At 38.4% G+C, this 18,930-nt stretch overlaps 1 protein-coding gene across 1 annotated transcript; it reads right to left on the bottom strand.

Moving 5' to 3' along the window:
- Positions 1-288: 288 nt before the first annotated feature.
- On the bottom strand, positions 289-17,819 carry LOC134358529 (ornithine decarboxylase antizyme 2-like). The gene is given in 6 exon segments (XM_063070852.1): positions 289-813; positions 1,107-1,192; positions 2,474-2,646; positions 7,687-7,767; positions 7,769-7,841; positions 17,608-17,819. Coding segments are annotated over 6 exon segments (648 nt in total). The 5' UTR covers positions 17,712-17,819; the 3' UTR covers positions 289-682.
- Between the last annotated feature and the right edge of the window lie 1,111 nt (positions 17,820-18,930).

The raw sequence follows: 18,930 nt of genomic DNA, 5'->3' as shown, positions 1-18,930 counted from the left end.
ATGCTGATAGCTATTTACATAAACCAGAAATAGTAATTGTTATGCTAGTCATGTAAAATTGATATTTGAAAAAAGAAAATGCAAATGAAAAGTGACCCACTAGAAAATATTTTGTGAATAAACTATAAATACCCAAATATTGAGCACTATAAATTCCTGATTAGGGGGCAAGTCAGCATCAAATGGTAGATTTTGATAAATTCCCAAATGAAAACACCTATGAATGGGCAATATGCCTTGAACAGAACCCAACCACGCATAAAAGAAAAACAATACATCATGCAAAGGTAAATTTGAAATATTTTATTTTATTTAAACAGCTTTCAAGAAGGTACATAAAAACACACAGTATGTGAAAGGAATGCAGAGGCTTTCAATGTTTTCTGTAAACAGCAATGACAAATTGTCACACAGTTCAAGAAACAAAAGACAAAAAAAAATCTTGACAAAGTTGTAATTTGAGACAATTACTGCTCAGTATCAATCCATGAAGCTGAATTCAGCCCAGGCTGCCTAAAGAACATCTAGGCAAGATGATCAAATTTTGCTTACGCAAAAGACAACAAAAATTTGCACCTTTTACAGGCTGTAGCTATGGGTATTACACAGCGTTTATACTAAGGACTACCCTCTCCCAATTGAGCTACATTATAAAGGAGGGAAAGGAAAACACAGTATGTGGTCACTCCTCCTCAGATAATGACTGATCAATGGAGTACACCATAAACAAGACACCAGGCCGAGCTGGAACTGAGGGATGGCCTGGTCTCACAATCTCAAAGCCCATGAAGCTGAATGTCCTCAAAAGAATAGCTGTGAAGAGAAAAGAATCCAATGCTTTAATTTGTTATTCCTAGAAAATACAAATCTTGCAAGAACTAAACATCTGTAAATTGAGACACTACATGAAATTCAAGACATTGGCATGCATTCACTGATAGGAAGCATCTAATCACCATTTTCCTTTGCTATTACTTTTTATTCTTCACCAAGTCAATATTCAACCTAGCTTTTAGGAAAAAAGACAGAAAAACTGACAGGGTTGATGACAGTTATTGGACATCTCTTCAGTGTTTATTAATACAGAAATAATAAAAAGCCCTTACCTCGATCTTCTCTGTTTTTGTAGAAGTAGACAAATACGTACTCCACCTTCAGCTTCTCCTCAGCAAATTCTAACAGCACAGTTAACCTGGCCAAAACAAAACAAGTCTAAAGGAACTAGAAAGTTTTAACCTATCCTATCAATTGTCATATATTATAGAAACAGAACCTTTGCCCACTGAATTCATGCAGACTACTGACCATTTACACATTTCTTACATTAATCCCAGTTTATTTTTATTCTCTGAATGTCCCATAATCTACCACTTACCTATGCACTAGGCCCCAACACAATGATGCAGCAGTTCTATCTCAAAGATAGAAAGTACATTTATCAAAGAATGTATGAATTATACAACCTTGAGATTTGTCTGCTTACAAGCAGCCCTAAAGCAAGAAACCCGAAAGAACCCAATAATAAAAAAAATCAACACCCAATGTGCAGGAAAAGAGAAAAAACAAATCACGCAAACAAAGAAAGCAACAGCATTCTGAAACAAATTGAGTCCTTAGATCCGAATTCCCGGAATGTCATGGAGTAGGCCCAAAGCCTCAGTGCTACCCTATTATTCCTGTTCTCACTACAACCAAGTTAAGTGAAGTAACCATAAGCTTATAGTACAAAAGGTCAAAATGTCCCATAATGCACAAAAGAGTTAGACAAATTCCATTTTGTGTTTCAAAGAACTGCACTTTATATTTGGTTCAGGAACTGAATGCAAATGCGTGAGAATAGCAAGACTTGCCAATCACATTTAACTTAACAGTCAAAGAATGAGAAACAAACAAAACACACAATGGAAAAGAAATACTGGATTAATTTTAGTACTATTTGAGCAAGATCGTAGGTTAAAATCAGCTAGAATATTTCTTGATTTATGGTATTTTTAATGGATACCCAAAGTAGCAGTATTAAATAAAGCACACTCAGTGGGTAGCATTAATTGCATCAGTGGAAAGAGCACTGGAGAATGAAATTTAAGATACAACCTGAAGTCAGAGACAGCCATTTGGAAGCACCAAATGTAGACCAATATTATTTAAAGCCTAAATTTTAGGAATGCAAGCAAATACAATGGCAAATTCACTAAAGGACGACAATCGACAGAAGCCTCAAGCTTTTTACAAAATTCAATTCCCAAATCACCTTGCTGCAATAAGTATCTAAGAGTTCATTTCATTTTACTGCCAAGAGAAATCTACCAGTTTCTTCTTAACACTAAAGCTGAATGTATTAGACAATCTCCTCCTCTCAGGTTACCCTGAAGCAAGGTGAAAAAGTTAATTTGAATGCTAAATCTGAAAAATATTTTTATATGGCTCAATAGAGACAAGGACATGAGAACAGAACAGGTTTCAAACCACTCACCCTTCCTTGCTTCCTTCTGCCAAAATACCATCAGGGATCTCCAGAAAGAGACTATTATTGGAGAAAACTGCATTCCATTTAGAGATCTTAGAGTCTGTCAACTTGTACTGAAAGTGGATAATATGCTGTTTTCCATTTGCTGGTAGTTCTTGCGTTACGGTTAGCTTCTCATCCTACAAATAAGAAAGGCACCAATTGAGGAAAAGTACTCTGCACACATTTCCACACTGAGAAAAACAGGCAAGATGTAGGAAATAACTACTGAGTCATAACAGTGTAATTACTCAGCCTTTTAGCATTTTTAACTAAATAATAGAACAGTACAGCACAGGAACAGACCCTCTGGCCCACAATGTTGTGCCAAACAAATTAGTAATCAAATGGCTAACTAAACTAATATCCTCTATCCACACAATATCCAAATCCTTCTATTTTCTTTTCATTCATGGGCTATCTAAATGTCTCATAAAAGTCCCTAATGTGTCTGCCTCAACCACCACCCCAGGCACCCATCACTAAAAAAAAACAAACTTACCCCTCACATCTCATTTGAAATTATACCCTCTCACCTTAAATGCATGCTCTCTGGTATTAGACATTTCAAGCCTGGGAAGAGATACTGAATACTCTATCTACGCCTATCAATCTTACAAACCTTTATCAGATCTCCCTTCAGCCTCTGACACTATAGAGAAAACAACCCAAGTTTGCCCAACCTCTTGTTATAGCACTTGCCCTCTAATCTAGGCAACATCCTGGTGAACCTCTTCTGCACCCTCTCCAAAGCCGCAATATCCTTCCTATAATGGGGTGACCAGAACCGTATGCAATACTCCAGATGTGGCCTAACAGGAGTTTTATAAAGCTGCAACACAACTTCCTGACTCCAACTCAATGCCTCAACTATTAAAGGCAAGCATGTTATTTGCTCTCCTAATCACCATATCAACCTGCGTAGTCACTTTCTGGGAGTTACGAGTTTGGACTCCAAGATCCCTCTACTCATCAGGAGAGTTAAGTGTCTTTCCCTTAAGTCTACTGTCTCTTTACATTTGACCTACTAAGATGCAACACTTCACATTTGGCTGGGTTAAACTCCATCTGCCATTTTTCTGCCCGTATCTCCACTGATCAACCCCACTGTATTCTTTGCCAGTCCTTATGCTATCCACGATGCCACCAATCTTCATATTGTTTGCAAACTTACTAATGCACCCCTCTACATTTTCATCCAGGTCATTTATATACATCACAAACAGCCGAAGTCCCAGTACAGATCCCTTCAAAACACTCAGCACAAATAGAGGCACAAAATACGAAAATCTTACAAGGATTCTTCCCCTAGCATTGCAGGTGATTGCTACAAGTACTAATAGTATGGCATTAGTAGCTCTTTCTTTTGTGTCCATTCATAATCTCCACAACATACAATGCTAGGCTATTTCTCTCTGGCATTCCACTTCAAAAGTATTGTTAATCTCTCCCCCCCCCCCCCCCGCTTCATTGTATAATGTCAGCTTCCCTCCCAATTCAATGCTGCAGGCTTTGGTGTCAAACTGTTCCATATCAGGGATCAAATTCACAAAATTATAAGAGCCATTGCGTCTAACAAGATTACCATGCATTTGAAATAATAAATTTGGGGAATTTTGGGGCAATTGCCTATATCAAGTCTGAAAATCAGGAGCATACTTTCAATTCAGTAGCTCAGCATTTTTAATAAAACGCAGGCAAGCACTGGATTGGTCACCATAGCAACAAACTTCAAAGTCAAAACAAAACAGCACAACAACAATGTCAATTTCTAAGTGATAACATGGAAGAGCTTAACAATAATATGATTTAATGGAGATGAAGAGTCAACAATACTGGTAATATGGCATTATCAATAATCTTAAGGGATATGTGGCACCATTTTGATCATATGAGTTCAATTTTGCTTCATTTTTAATGACATGCAGTTACAAGAAAAAGTTTGTGAACCCTTTGCAATTTACCTGGCTTCCTCCATTAATGAACTCAAAATGAGGTCTGATCTTCATCCAAGACACTATAGACAAATAATGTGCCAAGCTATTAACAAACAATTGTATTTCTCATCAATACTGAGTACATTATTTAAACAAGTATGTGGACCTCTGGGGCAATGCCTTCTACAAAAGTCAGGTGTTCCAATCAATGAGATGAGATTGGAGGTGTGGGTTGTGGAGGTGCTCTGCCCTACAAAAAAGATAATCAGTTTACTGACAGAGCCCGCTCTTCTTGAGAAAGATCTCTATATGCACCATGCCTCGATCAAAACAACTTCCAGAAGACCTTAGAATTATGGAGATGCATGAAGCTAGAAAAGCATTTCTAAAGACCTGAGTGTTCATCAGTCCACAGTAAGAGAATCTGTCTACAAATGGAGGAAATTCAGTACTGTTGCTCCACTCCCTCGGAGTGGGTGTCCTGCAAAGATCACACCAAGAGCACAACTTGCAATGCTGAAGGAGGTGAAAAAGAACCCAATGATAACAGCAAAAGACCTGCAGAAATCTCTAGAACTTGAAGTCTCTGTTCATGCGTCGACTATAAAAACACTGAACAAGAACGGTGTTCATGGAAGGACACCACAGAGGAAACCACTGCTCTCTTAAAAAAAAGCAATTACTGTACATCTAAAGTTTGCAAAAGACCATCTGGATGTTCAACACTTGTGGGACAATGTTCTGTGGACAGATGAAACAGAAGTTGAACTTTTTGGCAGAAATGCACACCGCTCTGTTGGAGGAAAAAGGGGACTGCACACCAACACCAAAACCTCATCTCAGCTGTGAAGGGTGGTGGAAGAGGCATCATGGTTTGGGGCTATTTTGCTGCCTCAAGACCTGGACAGCTTGCTTTCATTGAGGGAACCATGAATTCAAAAATTTATCAAGATATTTTATAGGAGAATGCCAATGTAGCAGTCCATCAGCTGAGGCTGAATACAAGCTGGATGATGCAACAAGACAATGACCTGAAACACAAGAGCAAATCAACAACAGAATTGTTTAAAAAGAAGAAAACTCATGTTTTGGAATAGCCAAGTCCAAAACCTTAACCCAATTGAGATGCTGTGCCATGACCCGAAGAGGGCTGTTCAAGCAAGGTATCCCAGAAATACTGAAGAACTGAAACAGCTTTTTATTTTAAAATGGAGGAATAGTCTAAAATTCCTCCTTGCTGCTCTTCAAGTTTGATCAGCAGTTACAGGAAACATTTGGTTGACACAAGGGTTCACATAATTTTTCTAGCCTGGACTGTGAATGATTAAACAGTGTTCAATAAAGACATGAAATGTACAGTTGTTTTGTGTAATTAGTTTAGGCAGATTGCGTTTGTCTATTAATGACTTAAATGAAGATTAGACCACTTCTTATGAGTAAAAAATGCAGAAAGCCGGTAATTGCAAAGAGTTTACAAACTTTGTCTGGCAACTGTATATTACAGCCTTAATGTTGAGAGAAAATAGGAGCAGTGGATAATATTAATAAAGAACATGCTAATTATGGAAGATACACTAGAGCTACCAAGGTGGTCTAGGGACTCATTGCAGTTGAGGAGGCCAATAGCGAAGCCACAGTTGTAATACACAAACAAGAAAAAAATCTGCAGCGCCTTTACTTCCTGAGGAAACTAAAGAAATTAGGCCTGTCCCCTAAAACCCTCACTAATTTTTATAGATGCACCGTAGAAAGCATTCTTCTAGGGTGCATCACAACCTGGTATGGAAGTTGTCCTGTCCAAGACCGGAAGAAGCTGCGGAAGATCGTGAACACGGCGCAGCACATCACACAAACCAATCTTCCGTCCTTGGACTCACTTTACACCGCACGCTGTCGGAGCAGTGCTGCCAGGATAATCAAGGACACGACCACCCAGCCAACACACTTTTCGTCCCTCTTCCCTCCAGGAGAAGGCTCAGGAGCTTGAAGACTTGTATGGCCAGATCTGGGAACAGCTTCTTTCCAACTGTGGTAAGACTGCTGAACGGACCCTGACCCAGATCTGGGCCGTACCCTCCAAATATACGGACCTGCATCTCGGTTTTGTTGCACTACCTTACTTTCCCTCTTTCTATTTTCTATTTATGATTTATAATTTAAATTTTTAGTAATTACTACCGATTTGTAATCCAGGGAGCAGGAAGCACAGAATCAAATATCGCTATGATGATTGTACATTCTAGTACCAATTGTTTGGCAACAATAAAGTATAAAGTATAAAAGCATAAATCAATACACACAAAATGCTGTAGTCCTGATGATTGATGATGGGTATCGGCCCAAAACATCGACCGTTTACTCTTTTCCATAGATGCTGTCCAGCCAGCTAAGTTCCTCAAGCATTTTGTGTGTATCACACACTGTTAATAAAAATGTTTGCATGCCAGATCTCAAGTTTACCAGATTACTATCTTTCGATAATAAAGTTGTCCTTGCACCATTGCTTTTGCCATTTAATTATGCTTCCCTACACACCAAATCTTACCCTTTTTTTTTTGCTTTGTTTAGTTAAACTGCTTGAATCTTAACATCCTCAAATCCAAAAAGACCCACCATTAACTTTTGTCATTAATGCTGAGTACTTGTTAGTATCTATGGATTTTAATTTAGAATTTCAATAGTCATTGCATTTTACTTGTATTGTGCAAGAACACTATAATGCCCAGCACCGCAAGATTTAAGATCAAAGTCTTTTGGGCCTAAGAATGCTCAAGATCATGGGTATAGATCTTTTTACAACCTTCACTATTAACATCCAGTTTCAAATTTCCATTGCATCATAGCCAAATTCACAGCTTCAGAAATTTTAGTTTGATAACCTTTGCTACATGATAATTTCAATTGTAAAATGACACTGGACCACAATAAACTCGAAGTTTGATCTCTCTGAGTACTGCCATATTATACAATTCATGCTGCATGATATAAGGAGCAGCTCGCCAAAATGCTGCAACTTTAAATAATGTACCTTTGAAGTCTTTACTGGCTCTATTATTGTAACCACTGTCAGAACATGATACAATCCACCTTTTAACTGTTTTCAATTACAACACATTTCACCTATTAGCTGTTTTCAATTACAGAGAAACACCCACACTGGCTATGTTTATGGATCACACTCCAGTTTTTGTACCAGATCAGCAACTTGATTTTTTTAATCTTATGTAGAAAAACTATACAAACCGCATGCAAGAGAGCTGCAAGAGTGTGATCCCTTCCGTTCCCTCGCCCACCCGGGATCTTCACTGATGGGTGAGGGGCATCAGGAGCACCACAGAGGCCCTGGACCGAGGTGCCTGCAGTATTGTTGCTGAGAGGTACCACACAAAGGAATATTACTGCAAAAAAAAACACACAAAAGCAGTGTTAAGCACATTTATTTCAAGAACTAGATATCAACAATACTAATAATGTTAAGGCAGAAAACCAGCTACATACAAGCTTTCTGACCAACTCATTTCAAACAAATTCCATCTTTGCATTTTAAAAAGGACATGCATTTCCCACTGAGTCACTTGCTCATATATACCCATCTCACATAATTTTTAACTTCAGTTAGCCAGGTTATGAATCAATATCTGACGTCCAATCTTTAAAAAGGCCAGATGCCCACTACATGCTAAATTTGCATCTTAAGTCAGTTGGCATTGAGATTTTATAAAAGGAAATTCTTTAATTGCTGAGAAATAAAGACTGTTTGCTCTCGTAGCAAACATCTACAATGAAGTACCCTTAACATGTCAGTTGTGGGATAATGGATTGCAAAATTACTTACAAGGGCTAGGAAAAGGAAGGTATGCAAAACATGTTTTTCACGGTATCTCAGTACACTGCATTAATAACCAATTTACTGCTTTGGCTGCAGGCAACGCTTCCTTTCCTACTCAGCAGCACTGATCTATGTTGCAAAATAGATTTAAATCATGCTTTCAGGTCAGAAATACATTTTAATATTTAAATTATCTTCTCCCCTTCCCCCAACCAAAATGGCACCAAAAGTCCACTATACTTCATAATTAAAACACTGCCTTTAAAAAAAACCCTTTAACTATTGGTTAAAAAATATAATACCTTTCTAAAAACTGATGGGGTAATCTACTGACCAGGGAGTAATAAATTTGTCACTTATTAGACTAATTCACATGACACTTTTGAAACACAAATATTATTTAATAAATAAATGCAACATCTGGTTTACACAAACACATCAATAAATGAAAATGAGATTAACAGCCATTTGTCTTTGGACAGAATTGAAGAATTTTCCAACCAAAATTGCTCATTGTAACTAGCTTTTAATTAGAAATTAATCCAAATACAAACTAAAAAATTAAAGATAGCATACACACACAATTCGTCTTAAACCAGACAGTTCAAAAGCTGGAAATGTAGCCAAGAACTGAATTCCCAGGGGATACAAGATACTTGGAACCTTTCAATAGTCAAGTAAATTCACCCTGGTAGCCTCCCAAAACACTCATTCATATGTATGGGCTGTGCACAATTCAGGCATTTATAACCTGGGGTGGACCTGGGTGGGTCTGATAGATCAGTTATCATAAAGGTGTTGAAGAAACTTCACTGAAAACATCCTACAAATAACCAAGAACCAAGGATACTGTACAAAGAAGTTAGCATTAAAATTACTGAAGTTAATGAAGTTGGTGGCTATAGAGATAGTGGATTCTTTAATCGTCTAAAATTCTATGGATTCTAGAGGTTCCTGACGACTAACAGTAGCAAATGTGATAACATACTCCTGACCTGTAAACATTAAAGTTAGGAAAACAATAGAATTTAATTAATGAATGTAGTATCAAGATCCAAAGGAAAAACTGAGTCAAGAGAATATGTATTTATGAAAGGGAAACCATGTTTGATCCACTGGAGTTTTGAGGCTAACTCTACTGAAGTAGATATGGCAACAAATGGATGTGGTGAATTTTCTACTTCCTGAAGACTTTTGATAAGGTTCCATGCAGTGGAGCTTTAAACAAAGTGTGTGGAATTTGGGGCGAGTGTGCTTAAAATAACCAATGTGGGCTGAGAGTTTGTTACTAGATAAAACAGAATGCATGAAGCAGACCTCCCTGGCTTGACAGGTTGTGACTAGTTTGGTATCACAGAGATCAGTCTTTGGGCCACAACTATACACAATATATGCCAATGATTTGGCTGATGAGACTAAATGCAACATTTCCAAGTTTGCTAATAATATGAAATTAAGCAAAAAAATTGAGCAATGATAGGGATTGCAAAGAACTTTCAAGGGAGTACACAGACAAGCTTGTGAGTTACAAACATGGAAAATTGTATGGAAAAAATGTAGAATTATCCATATTATCCATGTCAGTAGATAAAATAATTGTTTTTTGGTCTGGAGAGACAAATGATTGATGTTCAAAAGATTAAGTGTTCACGTACATGGGAACTACAACGAGCTGCAATCAGGAAGACAGGATTCCTCATTGCTTGAGGATTGAATAAAAGTACATTAATTACCCAAAGTGCTGGTATGTCCATACCTAGAATACTATACAATGTTGGTCCTTGCCCAAAGAAACAGTACACTTGCAATAGGGAGAGAATTTACAATATTCCTAATTTGTTCCCCTTGCATTTGATCATTCAGCTACACAGTAGGTACAATTTAGTGGCAAATTAAACTGCCCAAAATGTAGGTCTTTCAGAAGAAAACCTGGAGTACCAAGAAGCCCATGTGGTCACAAGCAGGTCAACCACTTCATTATACAAAAGTCAGATGGCTTAAAAAACATACAAAATCAGAATACGTGCAACAAAAAAGGAATTGGTCTGTAATATGGTAGACAATGGTACAGAAGGCAGTACTCATCCAATCGGATGGGATGTGGGTGATCAGAGAAGCAGACGCCCTACCTTCTTACTCTTCTTCCTCTTCCTTTTTACTGGGGTCCTGAAGGGTCTTAGCCCAAATCGTCCACTGTACTATTTTCCTTAGATGCTCCTTGGCCTGCTGAGTTCCTCCAACATTTTGTTTGTATTGCTTGGATTTCCAACATATGCAGATTTTCCCGTTTGCAAATACATCACGTAACTTTTTCCTAAACTTTACCAGAGGTACTGACTATCCTATACAGGTTTAAATTCTTTTTTCTAAAGTGTGCACTATGTACAACTGAATCCTCTGGTAACACCACAGAGTACAAAGATGATTGGAATTTCACAGGCATCTCTACAAGTTCCACCTTTACTTCGCCTCAGCAAATGGGAATGCCTGATCCTGACCTTGTAACTCCTTCAGATACAAAAGGCCATTCTTTTATCTGTCAAACTTTAACTCATTCAGGTTAAAATTGATAGAAATATAACTGCATTTGACAGATCATACACTGACAAGACACTGATTTTGTGCTGTCGTTATTTCATCACAATGCTACTTTACACCATGTATTGCAAAGTACCATTGAGATAAAATAGCTAGAACAAAAATTATCAGTAAAGATCATTGGTTTCTATTATTCAAAAAACTGTACAATAATCTCAAATAAAAGCAAAGGGAAATGAGCAGCATAAGCAATCATAAATGCAGTACCATCATTAGTACAAAAATTAGCTTTGGTTGAAGACCAATCCACTAAATTCAGAACATTACAGAAGCACCCGAGGGAGCTGTCCTAGCAACTTATCAGCTGCTTCAACTAATTACTCAAACCAGAACTAGACTGCTCAGCATTCAATTACATTCACATGGGCAAAAAGTTTGAAGGGTAGCATCTTTCTGAGTTACCCATGTTTAAGAAAGAGAAGCTGTCATAGGAATGTACGGAGTTATCATCTAGCTTGGGGTATAGATCAAGGCAATGCCATTGATTTAACCAAGTAAGAAAGCTTTATAGAATACATTCCAATTGGAATGCACTTCAACAAAAAGTTAAACATTTATACAAAACGATATACTTGACTGATATTTCATTTACCGCCTTAGAAGATTCCTTGTTTTCATTTTTAGTGCAATCTGTATGCTTTTAGAAAAACTACTTGCAATGTTGTGAAAATATTTTTCAAACTTCCAGCAACTATCACAAGTGTTCCAGGTCATTAACTATTGCAAAAATATTTGTACCTTTTACATCCAAGGGTTTTTTGCCCTAGCAAAAGCAAGTTTCTTCTTCATATGAACAGCACTTCACTAAAGTTCATAATTGTGCATATTACTGACAAAGACAATATCTCCAATGTAAGAACTACACTATTTAAACGCTGCCAAGCAAACAGGTTTGGTATGGCAACTGCGCTGCCTGAGACTGCAAGAAACTTCAGAGTTGTGGACACAATTCAGTACGTCACGGTAATGAGCCTCTGCTCCATTCTTCTGGGGCTGCCCCAGTAAAGCACCCAACATAATCAAAAGCTCTACTCACCCTGGACATCTGCCCTTTCTTTAGAGAGTGGTGAATCAGTAGAAAAAGGTGAGTGGTATGCTGGCATTCATAGCAAGAGGATTCAAGTAAAGGAGCAGGGAGGTACTACTGCAGTTGTACAAGGCCTTGGTGAGACCACACCTGGAGTACTGTGTGCAGTTTTGGTCCCCTAATCTGAGGACAGACATTCTTGCCATAGAGGGGGTACAAAGAAAGTTCACCAGATTGATTCCTGGGATGGCAGGACTTTCATATGGTGAAAGACTGGATCCACTAGGCTTATACTCGCTGGAATTTAGAAGATTAAGGGAGGATCTGATTGAAACGTATAAAATTCTAAAGGGATTGGACAGGTTAGATGCAGGAAGATTGTTCCCGATGTTGGGGAAGTCTAGAACAAAGGGTCACAGTTTGAGGATAAAGGGGAAGCCTTTTAGGACCGAGATGAGGAAAAACTTCTTCACACAGAGAGTGGTGAATCTGTGGAATTCTCTGCCACAGAAAACAGTTGAGCCCAGTTCCTTGGCTATATTTAAGAGGGAGTTAGATAAGGCCCTTGTGGCTAAAGGGATCAGGGGGTATGGAGAGAAGGCAAGTATACGGTTCTGAGTTGGATGATCAGCCATGATCGCACTGAATGGCGGTGCAGTCTCGAAGGGCTGAATGGCCTACTCCTGCACCTATTTTCTATGTTTCTAGAATTCATTGCAACAGGTGGCTGTGGAGGCCAAGTCATTGGTTATAGACAAGGCAAAGATTGTTAGATTCTTGATTAGTCAGGGTATGAAGGGATACAGGGAGAAGGCAAGAGATTGTTGCTGAGGGGGAAATGAAATGGATATGGCAGAGCACTCGATGGGCCAAATTCACCTGCTATATCTTTAGGTCTTATTCCTCCTCCCAAGTTGCAGTAGATACAAAAGCCTGTACTACCAGGTTCAAAACACTGTTATAAGATTATCAAATGATATTCTATTATGATAGGAAGGACCCCTGTCCTCAACCTACCTTGTTATGGCTTTGCACCTTATTGCCCACACTGCACTCCGTAAGCTACAATATCTGCTGCATTGTTGATTTCCTTTGTGAAACCTCAATGTAAATTAAATGGCCTGCTTGAATTGCATGCAAAACAAAGATTTTCACCGTTTTTTGGTATGTGACAATTTACCAATTCACACAGGACCATCTCAACCTGAGAACACTAAACAGAAGATTAATTACAAAACACAAATTATACTTGAGCTGTGACAAAACCGAAGTTTAAATTACTTATTTGTTCAAAAGATAATTGTGACAGACAAGGTCTGCAATCACAAGCAACCCTAGATGACTCATCACCTATCAGCTATACCGAATGGGCAATGAACACCAGTGCTACCCAGGCACTGAAAAATAAATTTTAAAATATACTAGGAAAACTCAGTACAGTTTGGCAAAACAAGAAGCCACATTTCTTACCCTACACAACCCTTCAGAAAGATGCTTAACAAACTTTAATAGTCCAACCAGCATAAGTAGGACAGAACCCTGCTAGGTCTATAAATGACAAAAAAAATTAAGATGATCACCTACAGCAGGGTAGCTCCTGCTCAATCTGTAGATTATATGGCCTCACTAGCTACTTCAGAACCCACAAAACCACAGTGGAAGTCATCATCAATCATAACAGGTTGGCTTTTACAGTCCAAGACCTTGTATTGCAGCATTGATAAATTTAGAGAGATACTAAACTGTAATAGAACATTGCAAAAATGTAAACCACAAATACCTGTCAAGCTCAAAAAGGCTTTCAGCTTGGTTCAATCACATTTATTGACCAAAATGAACCAATTAGTAATCTCTACAGCCAGGGTCAGAAACAAAGCCTGACAATTTGTTAATAACCTTTCAAATTTGTGTAGCAAGATTCTATAAAAGTCAGAATGCTCAGATACTGCTTTATTCCTATCACTGTTAATTAAGTGGCTGAAATTAAGCAAATTTTGATGAGAAATAGAATACACCCAACACTTTTTGGATATATTAATTCCAGAGTAGCTGTATTATTTTGGCTCAACAGAATTCCCAGAATACTGCATAAATTTGTTTCTACCTCGTCAGAAGAGAGCACTAGTTTCCATCTCCCCAGGACCCATGCTAACAGGTTCTTCAGAATTTCAATGCCAAGCATTCCCCATCTAAAGTCTACTTAAAATCTTGAGATTTATCATTTTAAACAAATCAAAGATCAGAGTAAAGTTACTATCAAAGTATGTATATTTTAACATTATACTTTGAGATGCATTTTCTTGCAGATATCTGCACAAAAATACAATGGAATTTTATTAAAATCATACATATACAAACACTGGCAAACACCAATGTGCAAAAGACAAACTGCGCAATTAAAATAATGAGAACATGAGTTGTAAAGAGTCCTTGAAAGTCACAGAAACAGTTCAGTGGTGAATGAAGTTATCCATGCCAGTTTAGGAGCCTGATGGCTGTAGGAGTAACTGTTCCTGAGCCTGGTGGTGTGGGATCTACAGCTCCTGAACCTCCATCTGATGGCAGTAGCAAGTGGCCACGGCCTGGATGGTGGGGTCTTTGATGATGGATGCTGCTTTCTTGTGGCAGCACCCCTTATAAGTGTACTCAATGGGTTCAATGAAAATGTGTACGAAACACTTATGACACAAGAGCTCAGCAATTACAAACCCTCACATCCATTTCCCACTCTTAGCTTTAAAGGCAAGAAACTTAAAATTCAATACAATAGCTCACTGGCTTTAAAAGTATGAGAAATTTTCATTCTTTTGCACTGCTTGAACTTTGGAATTGCAATAAAAACATGTATCCTTAGCAGTATTCAATTTAAATTTGGAATCGTGATGTGACTTAAAACAAATTTCTTCCAGCCTTGAATTACAAGTACTTTAATGAAAGAGCCAAAACACAGAATACCACAGTGAGAAATACTATACTTTATAGTTATTATAAAGTAAATATAATGAAAAATAGACCCATGCTCCTCAATAGCTCTATTCCAATTTTGTTGCACTCTATGAATGTCACTAAGTGCAGACTGGATAGTTATTGCTGCCAAGATCTGGAAATCATCTTGTATAATACTGTACCCATGTACTGACCATTAGGTAAAAATGTGAGACTGAGTGTAAATGAGTGAACTCGAAATGTAACCAAGCAAAATTAAGGATTTCTATTTTAAAGAGAAATTGACAGTACAAATTAACTAACAACACTTGTACCTTTTGCTGACATTAGCACACATTAATCTCAGACCTCAGTCTAGGTAGGTAGGTATTTATTTGGAGGTATACAAAGCACAAATAACTTCAATGATGCTATTTATATGATCACAACTCTGAAGGAAATCCACCTAGGAACACAATATACATAGAAGATTACAACAGGATGAATGTGATCTCAGCATTGGAAGGAACTTTCTACACAAGTTTTGCCTAAATAGCAAGAGAGTGACTATGACAAGCTTCAGAACTTGTGTGGAATGCACATGCAAATATTTACAGCAACTGAACAAAGATACATAATTTATCAAAATGCTTACTCTTGCATGGCTTGTGTGACTTAATTATATCCCTTGAACCTAACTCAAATGTGAAATAAATGCATTTAATTCCAACCTAACACGTACAGCGTTCTCAATCAATAATTAGAAAGTATTGTTTGGTCAATGAATAAAGTCATAACTTAGATTAGTTCATAAATACAAGTTAAGATTGCTCCAAAATTATCACACTGCAAACCATCCATGTAGTAAGGTGCAAGCTTACTTCATGGAAGGGAATCTACCATTTTTCCTGGCAATTGTCATTAACAGGATTGATTTGAGCATCATGCTGAGACTCAATGACAAATGTATATTTTTCCCACATTAGAAATCTTAGGGCAATCTTAGAAAACAAGATGTAGGGAATGTTGCATTGTGTTGCTTGGATTTCCAGCATCTGCAGATATTCTTTTGTTTATGTAGGGAATCCTTTAGCTTTTAGAAGTTTCAGTCATGAGGACTATTAATTTCTGACAAAAATTCAAGTAGCTCTCAAAACCAAGCTGCAACACAATTCTAATAATAAAGTATTTTCCAAAGAAATAGCAGATTTTAGATCTAGTAGGCAACAGTTTCAATACCTTGCTAATCCAAGTTAATTTAAAAAAAGTCAAATTATTTGCTTCAACTTTGCCCAAGCCATCTAAACTATCTAACTACATTGAAAGTTTAAGCAGCACAATCACAAACTTCTATTTCAAATTACTGCTGCGAACCAGATGTTTCACGGCATAAAATGTGAATATGCAGATCACTTGTAAATGATCTTATCTTCAGTGTTAATGGGCAAAATTACACAAGAAAACACCAATTGAAATTCTACGTGGAAGCTAGACATTATTTTTTATATTTCAAAAGGAAAAGGGGAATATTTAAAGTGTGTCAGTTTCCATCATCCAAGGCTGAAGAAATATATAAAATCAGGTCAAATATCATTTATTGAACTGATTTTGATGATCTATTTTGAGCCTTTAACCTTCGAATGATTTATTCAAATGAGAATAACATCTTCAATATATTATGTCCCTCCAGCTTGTAGATCAACTTTAGTATCGTTGGATGTTACCTGTCTTCCTATTCAGCATCCAATTCAGACAACAGCAGGGGATCACTGATCACATGTCTCGCTTTTCATGAAACACACATAAAAATGCTGGTGAACGCATTTTACGATGGGTCTCGGCCCAAAACGTCACCAGCATTTTTGTGTTGCTTGAAATTCCAGCATCTGCAGATTTCCTCGTGCTCGCTTTTTATGAGCTGTTTTAACAGCAATATCCATTCCCATTAATTTTAAAATTCATTTTTTAAATAGCTGTTGATAGCAGAATGAATGCAGAAGGAATTTATACAACTATTTATTCAATTTAGAGAATATCACGTCATTTCCTCTTTACAGTCCATAGTTAAAATAGAATCATTTCATTTTCAGGTTCACTACAGACTTGCTTTGTATTCCAAACACTCTCTGATCTTTCATTTTCCATCTCTCATCTTGCCAAAAATATCTTTTGAAAGGTTCAATTGGCTTTTGAATATAGATTTCAAATAAACAACTGCTTTGCATAGCACTCTTCTGGCATCAAACGAATGAAAACATAGATAATGTGTGTGACAAGGCAGGAAACACTTGTTACTATGGATCATTTAATAGCTGTATATGATTCGCAATTTTTTATTAAGCCACCACAATAGAACTCGCCATTGAGGAACAATCGTCCGTCACAATCCAGAACTTTGTCAACAACTCACTACCTAGAAATGCACTGCCCCCTTTAAACACGTAAACCGCAACACATCCCTAAGGACACCCATCAACACGATTCGTCCTCGGACCATCGGAGTCCCCATCGGCCAGCAACCGCTGATCCGCCCCTCCTTTCAACCCACGCCTCTCGGACCCCCTCCCACAGGGGAGCCCCTTACCAACTCCCCCGCCCTCCTCCCATCTTCCCCGGCATCACCTCCTCCCCCAGCGACCGCCTCTTTTCCCCCTCCTTTCCGCTCCACCCTCCCCGCCCCCCCGCCCATCACCCCTGAGCGATCCCCTCCTTCGCTCTCTCACTCACCCCATCTCCTTCTAGGACCCCCACTTCCCCCTCCCCGCTGACAACCCCCCTCCCTTACCTCTCTTGGGCGTTTATCATCCTGACCGACGTCGGTGAGTTCTGTCCTCTTTCTTTACCGAAGTAGTGACTGTTGAGTATCCGTTCCACGGAGCTTCTCACCATCCGGCCGCAAACTGAGCCCGCCCCCAGGGTTATGTCGGCTTGCTGTGTCGGCCCTGGCTGCCCATCCACTCCGATCCCCTTCCAGAACCTTCAGCGGCCGCATCACCAGCGCCCGCCGCTTATATACACGCGCGGGGCATCATGGGCAACGGACCGAAAAAAAATTAAACAACCGTCTGATTATTTTAACTCATTCTTTACCAAAAAAGAATATTTTCCTTTTCTGTATATTTTTCATTAATTATCTTTACGCAATTCTTGCTGCGGTCGTGTACAGTATATGTTTTGTTTTTGCTGATGACGTCAAGACACTTGTTTGATTGACAGGAGGGGGATGGGCGCCGAGGTTATTGCTTCCTTGTCTGTGCATCTCGGGCAGAGCTTTTATTATTATTATTATTAATAATAATGATAAATGTTGTCCTTAGCCGTTCAGAAAAGAGTCTTTAGTTATATTAGCACTATGCCCACATCCTCGCTCTATCCCGAAATGATTCTCATCAATGACAGTCTAAGAGCTAAATTCCACAAGGTATTAAGAGTGGAATGTCTTGTTAATCTGTTTCGGTTGTCTTTTTCAAAAGAGGAAGGTTGTACGGGAAATTGGTCATTTATTCCTTTACATTCACTAGCACAATTGGATAGGACGAGTCACAAACAGGAGTCACAATTGGACAGGGCGGGTGTTGTTTTTAATGTCATTTGATGAGAAATCTTTACTGTTTTAGCAGTTTTATCTACTCTCATCAATTTTATTACCAATCCCCTTCACAGAAACCATAGAAACTACAGCACAGAAACAGGCCTTTTGGCTCTTCTTGGCTGTGCCGAACCATTTTCTGCTTAGTCCCACTGACCTGCACACCGACCATATCCCTCCATACACCTCCCATCCATGTATCTGTCCAATTTATTCTTAAATGTTAAAAAAGAACCCGCATTTACCATGTTGTCTGGCAGCTCATTCCATACTCCCACCACTCTCTGTGTGAAGAAGCCCCACCTAATGTTCCCTTTAAACTTTCCCCCCCTCACCTTTAACCCATGTCCTCTGGTTTTTTTCTCCCCTTGCCTCAGTGGAAAAAGCCTGCTTGCATTCACTCTATCTATACCCATCGTAATTTTATATACCTCTATCAAATCTCCCCTCATTCTTCTACGCTCCAGGGAATAAAGTCCCAACCTATTCAACCTTTCTCTGTAACTGAGTTTCTCAAGT

This window comes from Mobula hypostoma, chromosome 18, assembly GCF_963921235.1.
Source record: "Mobula hypostoma chromosome 18, sMobHyp1.1, whole genome shotgun sequence".
Taxonomy (NCBI): domain Eukaryota; kingdom Metazoa; phylum Chordata; class Chondrichthyes; order Myliobatiformes; family Myliobatidae; genus Mobula; species Mobula hypostoma.
Note: the sequence above shows the minus strand (reverse complement) of the source record. Positions and strands in the feature narration are given on the sequence as shown.